This window comes from Australozyma saopauloensis, chromosome 3, assembly GCF_035610405.1.
Source record: "Australozyma saopauloensis chromosome 3, complete sequence".
Lineage (NCBI taxonomy): Eukaryota > Fungi > Ascomycota > Pichiomycetes > Serinales > Metschnikowiaceae > Australozyma > Australozyma saopauloensis.
In genome coordinates, this window is record NC_086133.1 from 1,433,100 (window position 1) to 1,455,552 (window position 22,453).

A 22,453-nucleotide genomic window follows, 5' to 3' on the forward strand; every position below is an offset into this window, starting at 1 on the left:
CCGACCTTGACCATGCCTCGGGATAACAATTAAACCGACATCATAGGGGAGTACATTTCGTAGTTGCTGTTTATCTTTCTCCAGAGGTCAATGCAGCTCGGCTCAATATTCCCTAATTCTCACGCAATCTCTGCCTCTTCTAGTGCATACGCGCCGCTTGGAGTTACGCTTGCACAGCCATTGGTGAAAAATGGTTATGAAATATATGCTTGGCTACTTAGATTTAAGGAGACACATGTGATGCAAAAGAGCATAATATCGACGATGGGCGGCTTTTTCAAAATTATTGGCATCATCAGATCTACCTTTACATCATATTAGGCTCTGCAGGATCCGTACTTTTGCTCTCCCGCCCTATCCATTTGCCCCCGCTTTTGGATCTCTCCCTGCGCCTTCCCTCCGGGAGTACAAACTTTGGATTAGCCATCATCGATCGACAACTTCTTGTGAATTATCCCACCCAAAATATGGACACAGATGTGAGGCGTGGAGTGCGTTTGCTGGCAGGCGCGGAGGATGATTGACGGCGCCTTCTCCGGATCGGGATTTGTCCCAAATGGATGGTCCCAGATTTATTGAGATGCAGCATATGCTAAAGTGCATGAAATAAGGTGCGTATATCCATACACTCCCGAACCTTATTTCTCAACGGTGCGACGCGTCAGCGACAGGCACTGCTCAAATGGGATTAAATTACAAGGGGAAAAAAAGAAATCGGGAAAAGGAGGCTGTAAGGCGTAGTTCTGAATGTGCCATGTCTTATCTGAATACCTGAAACACGTTCGTGGATCTATCTTGGGAAGTATTCAGGGTCAAGCACCTTCCCAATGGAGACTAATTAGAAGAAGGGGCAAATCCTATTTTTTAAGGCGGGTGTTAAGTAAACTTTCTTTTTTTTTTTCTACTTCGAGAGTGACGCGACTCGATCGGAATGTGCGAATTCCTATCAATTTCCAACTTAGGAGTCCTGCCATCTAGAAACATACAAGGGCATCTATAGAGATCTAAGCAATAGTCCAGAATACAGAAACAAATGCGGTGACCAAAGCAATAAGGCTTATTTCTGAATTTAGAAATTTCAAGGTAAAAAAAAATTCTCGCCGTCATCCAAACGCGTATTTACTCCCACGCGTCGAATTTTCCAACCCTTACCCAATGAAGGCTACCACCATCTCGGTTCACTGGCACGACGAATGTCAGCCCGTGTACTCAATCAACTTCCAGCCGGGGACGGTTCCCGCGCTGCGTCTAGCCACTGCAGGCGGCGACAATAACGTACGCCTATGGCGGTTGAAGCACAATTCCCAAAAAGAACCCTCCGTAGAATACCTCTGTACGCTCAGGAAGCATACCCAGGCTGTCAATGCGGTGCGGTTCGATGCTTCGGGACGCATGTTGGCATCGGCAAGCGATGATGGGCTTCTTTTGGTGTGGACGCTATCACAAGAAGTGGTGACTGATTTCGGCCACCAGGACGACGATGCGGTGGAGAGCTGGTCTGTTTTGCAGGTGCACAACACCAACCTGGAGATCTACGACATTGCATGGTCGCCGGATCTGGCGCGGGTCGCTGTTGCATGTATGGACAATACTTTGAAGGTGTACAACATTGAGCGAGGCTTGAGAGAGGCTGAGATGGCAACACACGCCCATTATGTCCAGGGTGTTGCATGGGATCCCAAGGGCGAGTACTTGGCCACTTTGAGCGCGGACAGATCGGTGCATGTGCATAAAATCGAGTCTCTGCTGGACACATTCAAGCTTTCGCTCCTACTGAAGACCTATAAAACCGACCAATACGGTCAATTAGTATCCGTGCTCCGTGAGAAGGGTGTCTCCACCGCTGAGAAGAAGCCGGTGCATCTGTTCTATTCGGAAACACTCCAGTCTTTTTTTAGAAGGTTGGCGTTTTCTCCCGATGGAAGTCTTCTTCTAGCACCGCTGGGAGTGTTCAAAAAGGAAGACGAAACAGCTGCAGATTCTCAAACAGAGGGCGCCACAAATGAGTTTGTCTCGCTCAACACGGTCTATGTTTTCATCCGCTCAGGGCTCGATAGACCACCAGTGTGTCATATTCCCGGCCTCCCGAAGCCTGCTGTTGCAGTTTCATTCAGCCCACTCATGTACAAACTATCGGGGAATGGTTCGCCGGTGTTTGCTTTGGCATACAAAATGATTTTTGCCATTGCAACCCAGAATTCTGTATTTATCTATGACACAGAGAAGTTGCAGCCTTTGGGCATGGTGAACAATCTCCACTACTTGACGATTACTGATATAAGCTGGGAGAACGATGGGCAAGCGCTCATGGTTTCTTCAGCCGAGGGATTCTGTTCCATGGTGGCATTTGAGGATGGAGTGTTTGGAGAATTGATGGAGGGTCAGAAGGAAGTCAAGCCTCCAAAAGTTGAGCCCAAGCTTGACGCTAGACCTGTCAATACGTTGCCTGTTCGCAGAGCAGAAGCCAAGCCCGCACAGTCGCTTATAAGTCAGTTCGTTGCAGCACCCATAATTGTTAAAGACGAGCCAAGCACATTGCAGACGAGCTCTAAGGACAATGAACTAGCATCTCAGAATCAGAATCTGGTACCTGAAGAACAGAATAAAAAGCGTGTTGTTCCCACACTCCTCCAGGATTACAAGTGAGTGAGTCTTATATTACCGGCGCTAGCAATCAGCGGCAACCGCCATCCGAACGCCAATTTAATAAAGCCATTTCATTATTTATATCAATGCAATACCTTCTAATTAAAATTCAGTGAATGCACAAATCAATGTACACTTAGCATCCGCCCTCTGTATCACCAATCACCGATTCTCCAACCGTTACGACATTCCATCTGCAATCACAGCTACAATTCTATCTCCAATCAATATTAGATTCCTACTATTCACAGCCACGGATCATATGCCTTCAGTCTGAGTCAAGGTCTTCTCCATTCTCTTCCGAGCATTGACAATCACGCCGATTTTTTTGCGTTGCGTCACGTCGCCCAAGTCCCGTCCCAGTCCCGCCAAGTACCCCGGGTCTTGCAAATCAGCAGCCGTGATTCCGTATCGATCGAGCAAGTTTCCGTTTCCAACAAGTGACTTCTTACGGTGAGCACTCGAGTCCAGAGCTGCAGAGCCAGAAGAGACAGGTGCAGCACTCTCCCCCGGAGGATATGGAAGATTTCCGTTGTCCATGAATTCATTGATTGTAGCCTCCACGCTTCCTGTGTTCTGCAAACTGAACCGAATCTGAGACACCGTGAGCTGGGGAGCCATGGCCTGGACAACCTCGATCATGGACTCTGTGACGGCACGGTTTGTTGCGGGTCTCGCACGACGTTCCGTTCGTCTCGTTGGATCAGGAACGTTGAACTCTTCTGGAACAGACTGTGGAATGGGCATAATGAGCCATCTAAGAATAAGAAACGCCGCTCCAAGGGAGAGAACAAACACGAGGGTGGAGTTATCCATTTTGATGTTATGGGTGTTGTTCGCTTGTGTGTTCGAGTGGTATCAGACGAACTGTTTGAGTACTGGTAGTAGTAGTAGTAGTAGTAGTAGTAGTAGTAGTAGTAGTAGTAGTAGTATTAGGTAATAGTGGTAGGTAGGAGGTATATGTAGGTTGAAGATTTCGATGGGATGTGGTGGGAATTTGGAAAATGATATTTGGTGAGAGCTGGAGAGTGTTTTTCTGTGAGTTTTCTGTTTTTATCGAGTGTTGAGGTTTTGCTTTTGGGCTATCTGTGGTATCTCTGTTGATACTGATGACTGCAAACCGTTCATGGTCAAATTGACAATTTTTATGTTAAATCTTCGTTTTTTCTTAGATTTCGTTTCATGTAATGGTTATTAAATTTTTTTGTGTTAGGGAAGGTCAATTCTTGAGTTGTGTCTTTGACTTTTCAGTTTCACACACCATGATACAGATTTACCAAATGTGAGTTTTATGCGTGGAAAATCGAAGATCACTCCAAAGGACGTAATATTACATCCTTGAAAAGAATCACTTCTCTTCTTCTTTTCAAACACATAAATTATGGATTCCACCCATTAAGTAGTGTTGTATCGCTGTTGGTTGATAGAAACACCATGCTCCAACACTACAGAAGAAAGCCCAATTAGTTGACAATGACATACTTCATACAAATTCATGAGGAGGAATGTAATCATGGCATTGACACCCTAAAGCGAAGTAGTGCTTGATGAGAGGTACTTCTTATCATACTCCCCAAGTATGACGAATTCTAAGAATGATACACGAACCCAAATACCACTCGCTTGCCAAAGAATTCACAATTCACAGCAATTAAAGTTGAAAATTCTTCTTCTACCTGAGATCTGATCTCCACAGACTACTCCCCACACCTGTCATATCTCTGCTTCACCGCTATATCTCATCCAACCCGGAATATACAACCAAACAGTTTCAACAAGAAAGCTTCAACAAAATAGTTTCAACACTTGAATTCTATAAATTCCTGATTCTCTGAAATGAAACCGCTTATCCCACCCTTACTTAGATCCAGCCACCCATATGGCTGCTCACGTGACCAAGCTCTTATCAGTGCCATACTGGCCGAATCTCCACACTCTACTCTAAAACTCTACGAAAACCAAGAATATAATACAGTAAGAAGAAAAATGGAAGCATTATATCATAGTAAATCTGATATTCCTGCAGAAAACTCCGGTCCAGACCCGAAAGTCTATTTATCCTTCAATCTGGAAGACGAATTGACCACAGAAGACGAAGAATCGGACTGCAAATGCGAGGAATCTGGTCTGGAAGAGCTCAATTGGGATCAAACTGAAGGCTATGCATGTCCTGTGAAAAATCCGCTTAGTATAGACGTCAGTTCAGTCAATAATCTCAATTCCAATGAAGGAAACTCAAACGGCATAATAAACGATAAGAACCAATCATACGACCACTGGTGCTCCGAGTATATGAAGTTCACAGATACAAATCCCACCACGTATCATGCAATTGCAACACTTGGTGAGAAACTCAAGAAAGCAGGCTTTGTGCCGAAACTGGAAAGGGAAGCTCTAGCTATCGACAAGCTGGGCGGCAAGTATTATGTCACAAGAGCTGGAAAGGCTCTTTGTGCATTTATTGTAGGCCGGGATTGGACCCCGGAAGATGGTATAGCCGTTGTTGGCGCCCATGTAGATGCACTCACAGCTAAACTCAAGCCAAACTCCACGAAGAAGGACGTAAAGGGATATTCGCTTTTGGGCGTCGCTCCATACTCGGGAGCCCTCAATCTGTTGTGGTTGGACCGTGATTTGGGCATAGCTGGCTCGGTTCTCATACGGTCAGAGGACGGGCTGATTAGATCCGTTTTGGTTTCCTCCGGGCGACACGCTGTGTGTAGAATTCCATCTCTCGCACCACATTTCGGTGCAAATTCGGTTCCTCCTTATAACAAGGAGACTCAGATGGTGCCTGTGTTGGGCTATGGTGAGACTGAGCCTGCTACTCCAGACGAATGCAAGGCTCCACTCTACGGTAAGCATTCAATTGCGTTATTGAGATACGTATCGGAACTCGCCAAATGTCAGATAAATGATTTGATCCTGGTTGACCTAGAGCTTTTTGATGTGCAGCCAGCGTGCCGCGGCGGCCTCACCAACGATTTCATGTACGCTCCACGAATTGACGACCGGCTCTGCTCATTTAGTGCAGTCGAGGCTCTCATCGAGACACTGGCTTCCTTTCCATCCAAGCTTTCCAAGAGTTTCAGTGTGGTTCTTCTCGCAGACAACGAGGAAATTGGAAGCGCCAGCAGAACAGGTGCCAAAGGCAAGCTTTTGAATAGTATTGTCGAGCGCGTCATATGCGAGAGGGGTCTTGGTCGTGAAAATGTGCCGCTAGCCTTCGCAAACTCGCTCATTCTCTCGGCTGATGTGACCCATGCATTGAACCCAAACTTTTTGGGCGATTACCTCGAAAATCACGCTCCCCTCCCAAACACAGGTCTTACTCTTAAAATCGACGCCAACGGACATGTTATGACGGATCTGACCGGACTTGTTGTAATGGAGAAAATCGCCGGGATGCATGGGCTCTCTTTGCAAAAATTCCACATCCGCAATGACCATCCCTCCGGTGGCACCATTGGCCCAATGTTGGCCGTCGACACCGGCAGCAGAGTAGTAGATGTTGGTTTGGCACAATTGAGTATGCATAGTATCAGAGCCTCCTGTGGCTACAAAGAGGCTGGAATTGGAGTAGAAACATTTGCTGCATTTTTCGCGAGCTGGCGACAGGCCATGGATCTGGTTGGCTACTAGTACCCGCTTCTGTGCGGTTTCGATTAGTACAAAGTTCAGGTATTCAAGTTAAAAGTTCAAATTTGTTCATAAAGTTCCTATATTCGTATAGGCTTAAATCAAGCCAAACAACCCACCAAAAAACATAAAAAAGAGAAAATACCCGCATGGCTACAAAAGCGCAAGGTTTGAGAAAAGAAAAACCATCACCAACAAGCTACTCCAAGAACACCGAACTCCAGCGTTCGTGCTACCAGAAGAAGCATTTGTACCGTTGTTGACACTAAGTCCCAGATGGTATGAAGCCAACATTGTCGACGAAGCCAGAACCGTCTGGAAGTCGCTTCCTAAAGTCATCACCACACTCTTAGAGCCACTCTTGGTAGCGTTCAAACTAGGAACCGTACTGGGCGTTAGAAGAGAAATTTGCAGAAGACCAGCAAGCTGGCTGACTGATGTGGTCGATGCTGGAGTTGAAGTAGAGTCCAAAAGAAGCGACATTGAAAAGTTTTACAAAGAATGGAATGAGTTTGAGCAAATAAATGGATGTACTGAGACCGAAGAAGCGAACGGAGGGTATAGGTCTATCGGGCTGAAGATTTTGAAACTGAAAAGCGGCTATTTCGTGGAGAGAGATCTGTGGGCACCTGAGGAAGAATGTGGCTCTTTATATACGCTGCAGATGAGGTACCGATTCGGCACATTCGTCACTTACTCCGGAAGCAGCCTGCATGGGAATCAGGACCACGGCTGACTGCAGGCATGAAACGTAGGATTAACCTTATACGCGAGCTTATTTCGGACTACCTGCAGGCCCAGATCATCCAGGTGCACTTCTGATACGTCGACAGCTCTGGTCTGACGTCACAATGGCATTTGTTGATGTGGACGGCTCCTTTGCAGACCGTGAATGTAAACTCCACATGATCTGGATCCATCAACAAGAATCCCAATGCAGGCAGCGAAGTCAAAACATGCGGTTAAAGTAGTTGCAAAATAGTAAAAGAAGTTATTTATAGGACGCTGATTTGGCAAGAATTTTGTATTGGTAGAATATGTAAAAGTGATCTAAGAATGAAGCTATGCTGGACTGGACTGCTTCATGGCGCCCCACCATGACTTGGCCTGGAGCTTCCGCTTGTACTCGAGAACCTCCTCTACACTTGGAGGCTCCACGGCGGTATCGTCCCACTGCGAAGACACATCGGAGGCCACTGGCTTCAAGGAGTCTGTCGACAGCGGCATCTGAGGCACCACAGGTGTTCCCGTAATGAGACCCTCCATTTCGGGCCGCTTGTATGAGGGATTGCGTGCCATTTGGGCTGGGGATTGTTGGGTGAGAACATCGCTGCTGGTGCCATTGCGGGACGATGATGCTTCGAGACTGCCGTAGTTATAGCCTGAGTGGAATGAAAAGATGGAAGAGCTGTCATCAAACACAGAGCCCATCTCTTCGAGACTGAGGCCCTTTGTTTCTGGAAACAAGAAGTGCACACACAAGAACGACAACACGCACGAAGAGGCAGGAATGAGGTAGGTTCTCCACTTGATCTCAGCCAACAAAATGGGGGTCATTTCGCCCACAATGAAGTTGAAGAGCCAGTTTGTGGCCGTTGACGCTGCCGCACCTTTTGACCGCACTGAGTTGGGAAGCACCTCGTTCATCATCCACGGGATAGGGCCCCAACTGGCGCCGAAGGCTGCATTGAATACAATGACAAAGCCCACGACCACATGCGCGGTGTATTTGTTGTCAAGGAAGAGCGAATACGCAATGGAAAACAAAGACACAGCCATGACCACCGAACCGCTGAGAAGAAGCGGTTTGCGGCCCCAAGTGTCGACCAAATACCATGGAGGAATTGTGCTGGCAATGTAGACCAACGAATTGATACCAGTCATGAATATAGCCGAGCGGCCGACCCAGCCAGCGCTCTCAAAGATCATAGGTGCATAGTAAGAGACAATATTGATACCGTTAAGCTGCGCAAACATCTGCGAAAAACATGCCACCAGCAACCGTTTCTTGTAGCGCGCAAACATGTAGCGATACGAGCGCTCGCCGCCTTCAATGCGCTGCACAAGCACGTTCTCCTTGATTTGACGGAACTCGTACCGGGCAAGCTCGTTCTCGATGACACCATCCGCGTACAAGTCGCTGATGACGATCAAGCCCTCGATATCGTGGTCATGGTCCAAGAGCCAGCGCGGCGTCTCGACGATCACAAACGAGCCCATGAAGAGAAGAAAGCCCATCACACACTGCACCGCCAACGGCGTCCGCCACGACCAATCGTTCTCCAAGAACGAAAAGCCGTAGTCGACCCATATACTACTGGAATAGCCTACAATGTTGCCCGTAAACTCCAAGCACGCATAGAAGCCCCGGTCGGTCGGGGGACTGATTTCAGACTGGTAACAGGGAATAATGGTGGTCAAGAAGCCAATGGCCACACCGCTGATCAACCGGCCAAAGCCGAGCATCCAGATGGTCGGCGCCGTCGCCTGGAAAAGCCCGCCCACCACAAAGATGGCCAGCCCGTACCGGATGGTTTTTCTACGTCCTATTCTATCGCCTACTTTGCCTGCTTCGAACAGCGAGAAGAGCGCTCCGATCTCCAAAATGGCAATCATGGTGCCCACGGCCGCAGGGCTCGGGTTGTTGAAGTAGTTTTTGAAATAAGTGTTCGTTAAAAGCGAGGACATGAGCCCTTGTTCAAAACCAAATAGAAATACCCCCAACGAAACGAAAATCGAGGTGAAGTTGAGGAGCGCACGCCCCACAAGGAAGGAGTCCTTCACTTGGTGATGGGAGGAGGGGTCCATTGGAGAAAACGGGGTTTTTGGGGAAGAAATGGAGGTGGTTTTGGAGAAGATGGTGGTTGGATCAGGGCTGATTTGACAGTGTTCCTGCAGAATCGCCAGGGTCCGATAAACGTTGCTTGATAAGAAAAAAAAAGGAGAAAATAGCAAAAAAAAAAATTAAAATTAGAAGTGAGGGTGGATTTTTTTTCGAAATGGTGAATTTTTTAGAGGAGTGAGTGGGGAATTTTTGGGAGTCGTGAGAACATCCATGGAAGTGCTTCTATTCATGGCTTTAATATTTAGGGGTGGAAACAAAAAATGCGTATATTTTCTAGCCGTGAATTAAAAGAATATTATTGGAGGATAGGGAGCCGAGCATTTCACTCGCCGGCTCCATAAAACGTCCCTCAGAATGGACATCGTCGGTCCTAAAACGTTACTCATAATGGACATCGTCGGCGTCTACCGGATGTTGCTCAACCGCGAACTGTTGAGATGCACGTTGATGTCGAGTCTATCAGCGTCCTCCTCGATTCTTCTCAATCTGGAATTCTGCGCCTCCACCTCTTGGCCGATGACCGTGGCCGTGTTCTTCAACTTCTTGGAGAACGCATGGATCTGGTCCAAATTGGCGCCCAACTCCTTCTCCATCTCGTCGTCCTCGGAGTCGTTCTCAAACTGGTACCGCTGCGCGGCGCCGAGATACTTCTCTCCCTGGTACTTGTTGTAGGTGTCTGAGTTGGTGGCAGAGTTGGTGATGCCCTGCTTGACTCTTTGCTCGCTCGCATAGACACCTTGGCGGTTTGTCTCCCGGAGATACTTCTCCTGCTGTTTTTCTGTTTTGAGCTTCTGCTCTTGCTGGCGCAACTTGGACTTTCTGTTGAACGGGTTGCCTGCAGCCACGGGGATGAAGATGGACCGGTTCAACTTCTTCAAGTGCTTGACCTTCTCCTCGGCAATCTTGGTCTGTGTGTCTGCCAAAAGAAGGTTCTGCTCTGCATTGTATAGACGCTCGGACTGCGATCCCAACATTCCCAAGGTGTTGGTACCCGAGGCGTCGGCCTCCTGCGCCATACGCAACGTGTTGCGCGTCAGAGCCAAAGACTCTTGCTTGGTGAAGCGAATGTCCTGCTTGATGGCCTCCACCTCTTCGTCCTCGGAATTGACCTGTTCCTGTTCGGGCATGAAGCTGTCTACATTGAGGTCGTCCTCGTCGGGGAGATCGTTGAGATCCAACGTTTCCGAGTCCATGCCGCCCGCTGCCATGTTGCGTTTTGGTTTGTTGAAGCGCACGGCGGGCGCGATGCTGGGGATATCGTTCAAATCGAGCGTTTCGTCGTCTCTAGTCAGGGCGCCTGCAGCGGCTCTAGAAGAGGTTCTTTGGTAGGGGTTTCTGGCTGCAGAAGGTCCACCAGCACTCTGGCCAGAACCAGCACCCTGGCCAGAACTTCTACTGTATGGATTCTGTCTAGAAGATGAGTATGGACTATCACCATTACTACTACTACCACCGATATCTTCGCCGTCAGCTTCCCGATTCGCATACGGATTTGAGCCCTGGCCTCCCGCAGCACCGGCCCCAGCCGCATTCATGTTTGCGTAGGGATTGACGGGCGCGTAGCCCGGTTTCTGGGCCAGTCTTTCTTGAGCATACGCTCTGAACGCACCGAACTTCTCCTGGCGGCCGCCGTCGGTTCGCGTAGAAATGCCGACTTTCTGGAGGTTTTCTCGGAGCTCTTGTTCGGTGGGTTCCTTTTTCAGGAACATTTTCTTGATGCCCATGGTGTGGTTTGGTGTAGGAGATAAGATGTGGTAGGAGATAAGACGTGCGGTGTGCGGTATAGTGTGGGGGCTATAATTAGGGAAGGTGGTGGAACAAAGTTTCTGGAACCAATATTAGAAAATCGAGTGTGTTCGAGAGGAAATGAACACGACTTTAAAGGGCTAATTTCTGGGGTTCGGGTCGTGTTTTTTTTACTGGAATCGGGTGGATACTGGGCTAGCTAGGATAAGTGTAGAATTAGAGAGGATATAGTAGTGAGGGAGAATAGTGACCTCATATACTCAACTAAGTAAGGAAAATTGTGAAAATCAAGATAATGTGCGAGATGGAGAAATTATTGTGTTGAGTTTGGAAACTGGCCGAAGTTTTTGGCTGCCATTGCTAGTATGGAATAGATAGAGACTATGGTAGGCAGTAGTTCCCAGTGACTATTCAGTAACCAGTACCAGTACCAGTGACCAAAGCATTTCCACATAAAAATACCACCTGGACATGAAGAATGAAGAAATCGCTTCTCACTTCACTCATCGCCTCCACCAACAACCACCCTCACTATACCCCCAATACTCCATTCACCTACCACCTACCATAGCCTCTGCCATTCCTACCTATCACACACACAACATCCAACTTCACACAATACCCTAGAAATTTAAGAAGTTACACCTACATCCCTCCATGCTGACTATAATATTAATATACACGGCCGTCTAGGCCAAAGCACTCACCTCCTTCACAATCTCATCGTATGCATCCTTGTACTCCCCAGCCTTGTCGGCATTCTTCTTGGCCTTGCCGCCGCCAGGAACAATAAACACACATGAGGTGGGTCTCTTGGTGGCGCCGGCAGAACCCAAGTCCTCCTTGGATGGAATGAACACATATGGAACGGCGCTGTCCTCACAGAGAACAGGGATGTGCGAGATGACGTCGGCGGGGGAAATGTCGCCGGCAATGATCACAAGACCCTTCTCGCCCTTTCTCAACGCCTTGACGACCTCCTTGACACCGCGCTTGACGTGCTTGGCCTTGGAGGCCTTCTTGACGGTTTTGAGCATTTTCTTGTTCAACTTCTTGGGCGCAAGGGGGCGGGCAAAGGGCAACACGGCGGCCATGCGCGTGTCGTAGTTGTCTTCGGCGACGTCTTCGACCTTATCTTTCTTGGACATTTCTGTGGGTTTGGGGAGGGTAGATGGGTGTGGAGATTTTTCAGGTTGTGAGATGAGATCGGGGACCGCTGGTCACGTGACAGATGAGATGGGTTATTTAGTGGTAGATGGTGGAGGGGGTAGAATTAGAGGTTTTTTTTAAAGTTAGGGAACTTTGGTGGTTTTGGCGGTGGAAACTTTGGAAATTTATGGGGATTTTGAATTTCCCGTTTGTTTTGGTGTGTTTGACTGCCTGCTAGTAGGGTAAGTGTAGTGGGCAGAGATTATAAGTAGACAGGAGAAAGTCTATAGAGAGGAAGAAAAAATAGTGGTCAGAGAATAAAATAACGCAAGAGATCTCATTTTCATGGAATTATTTGAGCTGCCGCAATGGCAACATTGTACATTCACAGCTTTCCACACTGAACGATTAAGGACGGAGCCAACACCCACCAAATTCTCGCCAAATTCGTGAACAGAAAGAAGATCCCAATTTGCGAGAACAATTTCGATGCTCATAACCCAATTATCTATCCCATACATTCCCACTTCTGCTATCTCCCACTTGAATACCCGACTTTCCCAGCCAAAAAATCGCCTGCGATATTCGAAAAAACGCTACCATTGATGAAATCCCAGAACATATTCTAAAATGACCTCCATTTTCCCCCAAAAAAATCACGTCGTCCCTATACACCCACTGTCTCCATCTCCACACCCGTGCCTCCTCCACCAATTTGCATCCAAAACCAAACCTCATCAATGCACGCCAAACCGGCCGTAAAAGGCTCCAGAAAGAGGGCCCTAGAACCCGCAGTGCTGCAGAAAGACGATGGCTTTCTTTCCAGCGCCGGAGACGAGCTCTTGCCGCCCCAATCGGGCGAAAACATCGTCGAGGAAGACAAGGTCAAACAGTTCCTTGCCAGGATGAAATTCGACGAAGATGACGCTGCCGCATGCGTGAAAGTCGTCATGTGCGACTCGGAGATTGCAAATTTCACTGTCCAGACGCAAGAATTGCTCGCTGAGCTCTTCTCAGTGTCAATCTCAATATCCGACCAGAAATCGCTCTGTGTGGACCGGATCGTCTCCGTTTATGGCCCAATGGCAGGCTGCGTGCGGTGCGTCATCTACATTGCCTTTTTGTTGAACTCGCAGATCAACAATGTGGTCAAACGGGACGCTTTTACGCTAAAACTGACCAACTACCGTGTGGACGTCCTAGTGGAGGCCGAAGAGCCAAAATTGAAGAGAACGCTCCAGAAACATCCACGATCGGACTGGGCATCCTTCCACAACAACCCGCAGTTGTATCTCGTAGCGCTTCGTGGAGACTTCTCTCTGCTAAAAACTGCGTTGTGCACCACCTACACCAACCATGCTTACGCGAAATACTCATCGGATGACGCAGTTGAGTTTCTCTCGGTGATAAGAACGCACGATGCAGATTTTATGCATCCACAACAACCCCTTGGCTGGAACAAGGAGGCCATTAGAGCTCTAATCAATCGGAAGTCGTGAACGGGAACAATCCTACAGCTAGCATATAACTTAATACATTTATTGATACCCATGGCATTCGATTGCGTGGTTCCTTTTTTTCTTTCTTCTTTACATCTTTCAATCTCTAAACTTTCACAGGAATATTCGTTTTGCTGGAACGCGAGATCTCGCCCACTCTGTCACCAAGAGCGATCGCCAAACCCTGCGACTCCGAGCGGATACGGACATGGCCTGTAATGACTCCGTCTGCCAGTCTCTCGATCGACAAATTGGCCAAGGCGTCTTCACCAAACGTCGAACGAGAGTACAAGTTGGCGGCCAAAAAGTTGCACTCTTCGCCGGTGATGGCACCTGGCGTCAAGCACGTGGTGTTGGTCTTCTCCATCAATACCTTCAAGTATTCCTTCAAGGAGCTCATGGACACCTTGATGGAGATTTTGTTCTCCCACTCGAACTCGGCCCACATCTTACGGAAGGTGTTCTCCGAGCAGGTGGCTGGCTTGATGTAGTCCATGATATCCACGCGGATCTCGTTCAAGATCACGATGTTGGACTCGTCCGAGTGCTGGCCGTCGTAGACAATGTTACCGAAGATAATGGCTGTGTCGGCTGCAGAGACCTTGAAAGTGACCGAGAGACGGTGGAATCCGTGTGGCCCCAAGTTGGTCGAGGCTGGACGGTCTACAATCTTGATATCTCCCAACGTGGCGAACTCAGCAGTCAAGTTTCTCATGGTGGTGGTTGTTTGGTTGACTAACATAACCTCCAATGTGATGTCGTGGTGGTGCACCTTGACAAAAGCCTCGGCATAAAGTGGATCGGAGAAACCAGTCAATTGAAGGATTTTATTAAGACGCGAGGACAAGTCCTTGTCTTCGGCAGAAGTCTTGAAGATAGCATCCTCCTCTTCGAGAGCCTCTGCACCGTCGTTCTTGTCGAATTGACGGAAAGCAATACAGTCGTCCACTTGCTCGACGTTCTCCTGGAACTCTTTAGCCTTCGACTCGTTCTTTTTCTCTTGTTCGGCCTCGATTTGAGTTTGGAATGCTGTGCGGGTATCCTCCAAGAAACCTTGACGCACCAACAGTGCGCTGGCATCTTCGCCAGTCAAGAACTTGATGCATGCGAGGATACGATCAGCGGAGTCCTCATCAATCCGTTCTTTCACGAAGGAGGTCTCACCAACTCTCAAGATAGAGACCATGATCAACAATGCCTCTGCGCGCAAAACATTGACTTTTTGCTCGGCAATGCCAAGGGTCTCTAGACGTAAGACAAGCTTGACGAGGGTCGACGAGAGAACAGCAGCCAAAAAGAAGTCACCGCCCAAAATCAACTTTCTGATCTGGTTGGAGTCGTCGCTCTCCGAGACAACCAACTTTGCGGAGAAAGCGGTCTCGGTTGCGTAAGTGCCGTCTGGCAACACCACTGGACCAGCCTTCTTAGAGCCGTCCTTTGACTCCTTTGGATCCTCAGCCTCCTCAGTACCTTCCAAGTGCTTTCTTTCACTGGCCAAGATTGGCACCTCACCAATGCTTGAGCGGAGGAACTTCCAGGAGTCCTTGATGCTGCCTTCGTTGTCGGAGTATTCACCCAAGATCCAGAGGGCGCCACGGAAAACGGTACCAGACTTGACATTTGGCAAGCTGTTGATTAATTTGTGCACGACGTCAGAACGCAAGGCTGGGTATTTCTCAACCACCTCCTTGACAAAAGAGATGACATCGCGAGCAGCAGTGGTGGAAAGGTCACCAATGGATTCCAACAATAAGTCAATTACGTTGGTAGCGACTTCACCGTACTCGATGGCAAGCAGGTGGATGGTATTGATAAGCAATTGGCGGTACTCGGAGCCGTTCTCCTCAGCCACGCCAGCAGAGCGCTGAACCTCCTTCTTCAACAACTTCACCACGTCCTCGACATTTCTGCTGGTGATAAGTGTCAAGGTGACATCGAGAGCCTTACGACGGACGTCGAGGTCCTGGGTCGACAAAACAGCCAACAAATCAAGCGACAAGCCCAGCAAGAGACCTGGGTGTTTCTTGTTGAGCTCGCTGATACGCTGCAAAGTGATGATTTTGACGTTGTTGTCGGCCTCCTTGTTGGCCAACTCCACGAGCTTTGTACCAGCCAAAATGATAGATTTCGAGGCGGAAGTCAAGGAAATGAGAGTGATGGCGGCCTCGTACACGACGGAGCTGGAAGGACTCTCGATGATCTCGGTAATAAAGGCCGCGTAGCGAGCTCTCAAGCCGGGCGCAGCGGAGGCACCGTCACGACGGATAAACTCTACGAAAGCCAACTGCAAAATCGGATCGGTGTCATCGGAAACGGTCTGTTGGATGTACTGCAAGGTGGCCTCGCGATCCAAGCCGGCCAAGCACACGAATGCGTTTCTCTTGCAGACGGAGTCGAACTCGTCGTCCAAAAACGCGCGGATCAACTCGGGCGCATCGGGAATCAAGTGCTCCGACGTCTTGTAGATGGAATAGAGCGCAAACACAGCGTTCTTACGCACGTAAGCATGGCGGTGCGCCAAACACTGGCGCACGTTAGGCACCAAGGTCTCCAACAACTCAGGCTCCTTCAACTTGCACAAAAAGCGCAACGTGTTGCCGCGAACATACTCATTTGGATGCTGCAAGTCGTGCTGGATGGCATTGCACACAAGAATCATCTCGTGGCGCATCTTGCCGTTGGTATCCATCTTGGGACAGACCTCCCAGTAGAAGTACAACAACTTCTTCAACTCTTTGTTTTTCGAGGGCATCACGAAGCGGATCACGTGCATCAAGAGCTCGGGCATGGTGTTGCCGCCCAAAACGGCGATGATGATCTGTTTCATGGCGTCGATTTTCACGTCGTCTTTGGACTTTTCCAAGAGCGCTTTCAAGTCGCTGACGGAGGCCTTTGCGGCCGCGTTGGGCTCGTAGATGAGCGTGTACCCCGCGTCGGACATGGCTGGAAATTGGCGGTTTTGGTGTCGGATACGCGTGGAAATAGGAGCTGGGAGAGTGGGTGGTGTTGATTTGGGTTGGTGTAAGGTGTAGGTGGTCGCTGCGGTCACGTGACCATCCTAAATTTCAAGAGAATAGGGCGGAATTTTCGGCGGGGGAGGGGGGTATTTATAGTTTTTCGGGGCGGGGTAGGTTAGGAGCCCTTTCCTTTTTCTTGTGGTGTTTTGCGGTGTTTTTCTTGGCTGTATTTGTGGCTGTTCTGTACCAATTGTATGGGGGATAGTATAGTGGTATATATATTGCCAGCACAGCGGTAAATCATAATCTTGAAATAATAATCTTTGTACAAAAAGAAAGAGTTTTAAATTTATATTTCTGCAATCAATACATCGGGTCATCTGCATCTCGAGATTGGATTCGTTTCGTGGATGATCGGCGTCAGTAGCTTAGATACACTGAACATTAGGGGAAGTGTATTTTATCCAACCAAACGGCTATAACTACATCCTGTGATTTTTGTTCATTTCGCCGTTCCAATACCAGTCCAAAGCGGGCCCTTCAAACCTGTGTCTTTCTACTCATTATCACTGCTGGAATCAGGGTTGGCCAAAACCAAATGCGGCTTTTCCTCCGCCTCGTCCTCGTCGTCGTAGTTCTCGGCAATGTCCTCGTTGTAGTCATTGTACTCATCCTCGGTCTCGCCGTAGCGGTACCCTTGGTGCTGGTAGTAAGCGTCCACCCTATCGCCCACGCTGTCAACAGACTCGGCGAAGGAGGTAGTGCTGCCACGGCGCGACTTATCAATGCCGCTCCCGTTTTCGAGGGTCTCGGTATCGCGCGCAGAGACCGTGCTTGACCGCGTAATGGACCCACCTCGAGAGATCCCGTTGGACGCCGTTCCGCTTTTCGTGACACTGGCCGCTCCAACCGACACCACTGGTGAGATGGTCGTCTTGTTTTGTAGGGTGCTGGACCGGCCCAAGGCTCCAAACCGGTTGGTCTCGCCAACCTCGTCCACCTCTGAAGCCAAAAGTCTCGCTTGCAAATGTCCGTGCTTGAGTTCAACACCACTGGTCTTTTTCGACCGCGACGCCAAACTGCTCGAGCCACGGCTGAACCGCGTGCTTCCTTGAGAGTATGTCAGAAGCGCAAGGGTCTTGGAGTCTAGAGGGGTGATTCCCAAGGGAAGTTTCCATTTGCCGGGTCCTGTCTCGTTGTACGAAGTGCCGGCACTTTTTCGTATCGCCGTGACGTAATGCGAGCGCTCGCCTTCGCCGGGACGTAGCGACAAGGATCGTTTGATTGTGGCCAAGTTGACATGTCTACTGGAATGACTGAGAATCGAGCTTGTGGACAGCACTCGTGTGTGAGACTTGCGGATCGAGTTCGAGTTGCCAAGCGTGTCGCTGAAAGAGTTTGATGAGTTGGCCCATGCCATCAGCAGCTGCAGTTTGGGACGCAGAGGTCGACTGCTTGCATGTCCCAAATCGGGACTGAGAGCCTCAGAGTCGAAGTAGCGAGATGGTTCCATCGACAGGCCAGCTGTGTTTCCAAATGCGTTGCGCAGAGCAGCTCCATTCGGTGCGACTGTCATCATGGCGCTGTCGGCAAAGCTGTCGACTGGCAGCTCTAAGTTCTCACTGTAGATTGACTCTGGAATGCGCAGAATATCGTTGTAAAGCCCTCCCGAGAATCTTTCTTGTGTGTTCAGAGGGACGGTGTCGAGTTTCGTGCTTTCCGTGAAGCTGGCTGCAGAGAACATCCGAGGTGTTGTGGTGCTTGCGGAACGAGTGTCTGTTGGAACCGAGCCAAAGCTCTGGCGTTCAGAGGATAAAGAGGGCAGGTTTACGTTCAGGCCATAGAACTGAGAGGGCTCAAAGGGGTTTGGAGAGGTTTTGAGAGACAACTGCGGCCTATCTTGTTCATTTAGAGCCGATAAGGCATTTGGCGGGCGGGCTTCAGCTGCAGCGGGATCAGCCGCAGCATAGTATCCAATGATATCCTGTCCGATTTGATCTTGCGATGGCGTAGAGTACACTGGCGAAGAACCACGGTTCGAATGGGAAACAGCAGTGTGGCCTCTACCATTGGAAGCCAGGTCGAAATGGAACTCCAGCGTCGAGTCGCTCCAAGCATTCTCTTCAGGAGGCGTAGAAAAATGCGGGGACTCGACTCTGGTGACAAGCGGAGGCAGACTGATATGGAGTGGAGATGTTTCTTCGTCCAGAGTATATGTCAGGAACAGATGGTCTACAGGGCCAGGTTTCTCGGAGGAGGCCATAATTTCGTCAAGCTCGTTTCCTACAAGGTTCTTCATTTCCGCAAAGGCGTCCCCCTGCGGTTTAGTGGGCGGAGAAGACGATCTCGTGGCCATGAGTTCTTGTTCGTCCGCTGGCGGCGCCTTGCGGCTCAATTTCGTCGGAGTTTTCGGAACGGCCGTTTCGTACGTATCTATTTTCAACTTCTGGGCAGCATTTGCAGGCGCTGGGGGCAAGTTCCCGTTTGTTCTTGTAGGATTTGGCGAACCCAAAGAATCTCCAGTATATGACCCAGTATGCGGCAAACTGTGCGGTTTGTTGGTCAACTTCGGTGCTGAAAGCGGCGACGACCGCTGTGGAGTCTCACGCACACCTCTTGTGGGCGTTGTGTGTTTCTTTTCCGTTGAAGTATCGTGGGAATTGAAAATTGCCGATAATCGTGTCCCTAGCAGCCGGGAGGTCCGTTTTTCGGACAGCATCAGTTCAGGATCAAGGAGAAGTACAGAAAGGTTCTGGTTCTGGTCCTTTTCCGGCAGAAACAGGTCAATTGGGTGATTATTTTTGGTAGTATAGTGGTTTGGAGATTAGACAGAGGGTCACGTGAGAAAGTATGGGGAACAGAGGGTAATTCTGAGGGAAAACTACAACTTTGGCGGAATTTGCTGGAAAAAGTGGCAATTTACTGATTAATATGGAGATTTGATGCGTTGAAATATTGATCTGTGCCTTTTTTGATGGGCTGGTTATGTGGAACAAGTTATACTATGAGCCAGTATGAAAGATTTGGGAAAAAAAGGAATGAAAGAGTAAGTGAGAAACAGGAGTGATTAAATTCTACATTCCGTGTTGATGTTGATGTTGATGTTGAAGTTCGCTGCTAGTACGCTTCCAGATCCAAAAGTGATAGAATTAGGAATGTACATGTAAATGTTCAAGAACTGGAGGCGGTATCGATTTTGGCAAGATACGTGCTGTTGAAAAATTGTAACAGATTTGTCGCTTTCAATTCGGTAGAATATAAAATAGGAAGATCCACATGGTTCTACAATATTCCTCGGAAACTTGCAAAGCATTCATGTCTTTGAACAATTGGCCTTCCTGACACCAAAGATTACTGCTCATTTCTGTCTGACGATTCTTGACATGATGTGCTATAGCTTCTTGCTAGAAGCATACATCAATCACGAATCCTCCGATAACTCAACGAATGTGACCATATTCGAGCCCAGACCAACAATTCTGTTTTGGCCAACACCTTATATTTCAAGATTTTGGTCAAAAATTTCAAAATTTCTGATACAAGCGTCCTCAGTTATGGTGTGATAACTGAACGTAGCATAGGCCTAACTCAGTCCGGCGCAGCCACAGAGTGGAATTCATCTCAATCTTTGGGCAAATACATACCGAAATGAAAATTGAACCAATATTTCCAAACCTATTTAAGATCTCTTCTACCAAACAAATGCTCTCTCTACTCTTTCCTCCGCGAGATAAAGACCCACCATAATCCGAATAAAGCAATTCAAAAGCAACAAAAAGAAACTCTTTTCAATTTCCTCCCAACATCTCTCATCACTGCGCAAATCATGTCCCACAATTGTGGCCGTTCTCTTCAGCTACAGAAAACCACCACCAAACCAAGCAAGCCTTCCACAAGAAACAAAACCAAAAAATCTCTCCAATAATCTTTTTTTCTAAAAACTAGCCCCCTCCCCTATTCAAAATATCTCCACCCGTACCTCTCTATTCCCCTACAATTATTACCTTCTCCTAATACTTAATACTCACCAACCCCATTTTTCACCGATTCCAACTACAATGTCTTCTACCGGTACGTACCCCGCACCACGCCGATCCAACAAAAAAAAACTATAAATACGGCCCAATTTCCCGCCCTCTTTTTCCCCATTACTAATTCCAGAACCTACCACCATCGAGACCGTCGAGAACCCCGCCGTTGTCGAAAAGTACAAGTTGGCCGGTGCCGCCTCCAACAAGGCCCTTGCCGCCGTGCGTGCCGCCACCAAGGCCGGCTCCACTCTCTTCGAGTTGTGTGAGTTGGGAGACAAGATCATTTTGGACGAGCTCAAGAAGAACTCCAGTCTGAAGATCGAAAAGGGCATTGCGTTCCCCACATGTGTAAACCCACGTAACATTCCTGCCCACATGTCGCCCACCAGTGCTTCAGACGAGGCCAACTTGACTTTGGCCGAGGGCGACGTCGTAAATGTGATGTTGGGAGCCCAGATCGGTGGCTACCCTGCTGTAGTTGCAGAGACCTTTATTGTAGGCGAGAGCGCTGAGAGCCCCGTGACCGGCGTCAAGGCAGACTTGTTGCATGCCGCCTGGAACGCCAGTGAGGCTGCTATCCGTACCTTGCAGAAGGGCAAGAAGACTAACCATGTGACTGCCATTGTAGACAAGGTGGCCCACGACTTCGGCACCACCGCCGTGCAGCTGATGTTGTCGTGCAACATGGAGAAGAACGTGTTGTATGGCCACAAGGAGATCATCTTGAACCCCACCAAGGACCACAAGTCTCAGACCGCTACCCACAGCTTCTCGGACTACGATGTCTGGGGAATGGACATCTTGATCAGCACCTCGCCAGACGGAAAGGTCAAGGGCTCCAAGTACAGAACCTCCTTGTACAAGTTGACCGGAAACTCGTACTCTTTGAGAATGAAGGCCTCGCAAAACGCCATCGCCGAGTTCAAGAAGAAGGTCACCAGTCCATTCCCAGCCAACGTCAAGATCTTCGAGGACCCAAGAAAGACCCGTGTCGGTCTCATTGAGTGTGCCAACCATCAAATCGTGTTGCCTTACGACATCATGGAGGGCAAGGCCAATGACAACATTGCCCAGTTCTTCACCACGGTTGCCATTACTCCTAATGGTCTTGTCAAGTACACCTCGCCAACTTTCGATGGTTCTTTGTACCAGACCGACAAGAAGGTTCAGGATGAGGAGATTGCCGCTCTCATTGCCACTCCATGGCCTGAGAAGAAGGAGAACAAGAAGAAGAACAAGAAGAAGAAGGCTGCCAAGCCTGCCGAGGCTGCCGAGGCTGCTTCTGCATAAGACTGTTTAGCCAGGTAATTCAATGCATTTGTTGTTTATGTCAATGTAGATGGAACTGTAGAACTGTAGCCAGAAGAGATCAATGGGAACAGCACAACGAAACTCATTCTGTTGAAATTCTTCACGGCTGACCTCAAAAATCCAGTTTATCCACAATAACAACCTTTCTGTTTTGTTCTGGAATGGATATGTCGGGTTTCGAAACCATTTCAACTCACCATAAACCAACCAATCACTTGCATCAAAGCAGCAATTCTTTCTCGAGCATTCAGTCCGAAACATTGAACATACAAATCAAAATTTCTTTTAGCCCAAATAAGATCCAGGCGAGAATCGCGCCTCTACATTCTGTCCAGACCGATTTTCAAAACACATTGAACGCCAAAACCCCGGCCCCAAACTAAACAAACCCCATTGAACGCTACACCATTAAAAACCCCGAACCTTTCTCTATCTTCTGCACCCCTTTCTGCCGAAATCCGGTGTCATTTTTTCGCGCCGGGAAATTTCCAACCCCAAATCTTCACCTACTTCTACTTAAACTTCCAGTCACCACTCTTATCCGCCAACACCGCCTCGCCCCGGCACATTGACGGCTTCACATTGCGCTCATAACCGGTCCAAACATTTGTGCAGCGTCCTCGTTTTCAT

The 22,453-nt window shown here is 48.7% G+C and overlaps 9 protein-coding genes across 9 annotated transcripts; 3 read left to right on the forward strand and 6 right to left on the reverse strand.

Annotated features, from left to right (window-relative positions):
* Positions 1-1,155: 1,155 nt before the first annotated feature.
* On the forward strand, positions 1,156-2,646 carry PUMCH_002809 (uncharacterized protein; the record flags this gene model as incomplete). Its single annotated transcript, XM_063021804.1, has 1 exon — positions 1,156-2,646. One exon carries the CDS (start codon positions 1,156-1,158, stop codon positions 2,644-2,646), a length of 1,491 nt encoding a protein of 496 aa, XP_062877874.1.
* A 258-nt stretch (positions 2,647-2,904) lies between these two features.
* PUMCH_002810 (uncharacterized protein) lies at positions 2,905-3,462 on the reverse strand (the record flags this gene model as incomplete). The annotated part of the gene is made up of 1 exon (XM_063021805.1): positions 2,905-3,462. The coding sequence occupies one exon, from the start codon at positions 3,460-3,462 to the stop codon at positions 2,905-2,907; it is 558 nt and encodes a 185-aa protein (XP_062877875.1).
* A 1,020-nt stretch (positions 3,463-4,482) lies between these two features.
* PUMCH_002811 (uncharacterized protein) lies at positions 4,483-6,288 on the forward strand (the record flags this gene model as incomplete). The annotated part of the gene is made up of 1 exon (XM_063021806.1): positions 4,483-6,288. One exon carries the CDS (start codon positions 4,483-4,485, stop codon positions 6,286-6,288), a length of 1,806 nt encoding a protein of 601 aa, XP_062877876.1.
* A 1,059-nt stretch (positions 6,289-7,347) lies between these two features.
* PUMCH_002812 (uncharacterized protein) lies at positions 7,348-9,093 on the reverse strand (the record flags this gene model as incomplete). Its single annotated transcript, XM_063021807.1, has 1 exon — positions 7,348-9,093. One exon carries the CDS (start codon positions 9,091-9,093, stop codon positions 7,348-7,350), a length of 1,746 nt encoding a protein of 581 aa, XP_062877877.1.
* A 441-nt stretch (positions 9,094-9,534) lies between these two features.
* PUMCH_002813 (uncharacterized protein) lies at positions 9,535-10,854 on the reverse strand (the record flags this gene model as incomplete). The annotated part of the gene is made up of 1 exon (XM_063021808.1): positions 9,535-10,854. One exon carries the CDS (start codon positions 10,852-10,854, stop codon positions 9,535-9,537), a length of 1,320 nt encoding a protein of 439 aa, XP_062877878.1.
* A 711-nt stretch (positions 10,855-11,565) lies between these two features.
* On the reverse strand, positions 11,566-12,024 carry PUMCH_002814 (uncharacterized protein; the record flags this gene model as incomplete). Its single annotated transcript, XM_063021809.1, has 1 exon — positions 11,566-12,024. The coding sequence occupies one exon, from the start codon at positions 12,022-12,024 to the stop codon at positions 11,566-11,568; it is 459 nt and encodes a 152-aa protein (XP_062877879.1).
* Positions 12,025-12,765: 741 nt separating this feature from the next.
* PUMCH_002815 (uncharacterized protein) lies at positions 12,766-13,524 on the forward strand (the record flags this gene model as incomplete). The annotated part of the gene is made up of 1 exon (XM_063021810.1): positions 12,766-13,524. One exon carries the CDS (start codon positions 12,766-12,768, stop codon positions 13,522-13,524), a length of 759 nt encoding a protein of 252 aa, XP_062877880.1.
* Positions 13,525-13,630: 106 nt separating this feature from the next.
* On the reverse strand, positions 13,631-16,465 carry PUMCH_002816 (uncharacterized protein; the record flags this gene model as incomplete). Its single annotated transcript, XM_063021811.1, has 1 exon — positions 13,631-16,465. One exon carries the CDS (start codon positions 16,463-16,465, stop codon positions 13,631-13,633), a length of 2,835 nt encoding a protein of 944 aa, XP_062877881.1.
* A 572-nt stretch (positions 16,466-17,037) lies between these two features.
* PUMCH_002817 (uncharacterized protein) lies at positions 17,038-19,200 on the reverse strand (the record flags this gene model as incomplete). Its single annotated transcript, XM_063021812.1, has 1 exon — positions 17,038-19,200. The coding sequence occupies one exon, from the start codon at positions 19,198-19,200 to the stop codon at positions 17,038-17,040; it is 2,163 nt and encodes a 720-aa protein (XP_062877882.1).
* Positions 19,201-22,453: the final 3,253 nt, after the last annotated feature.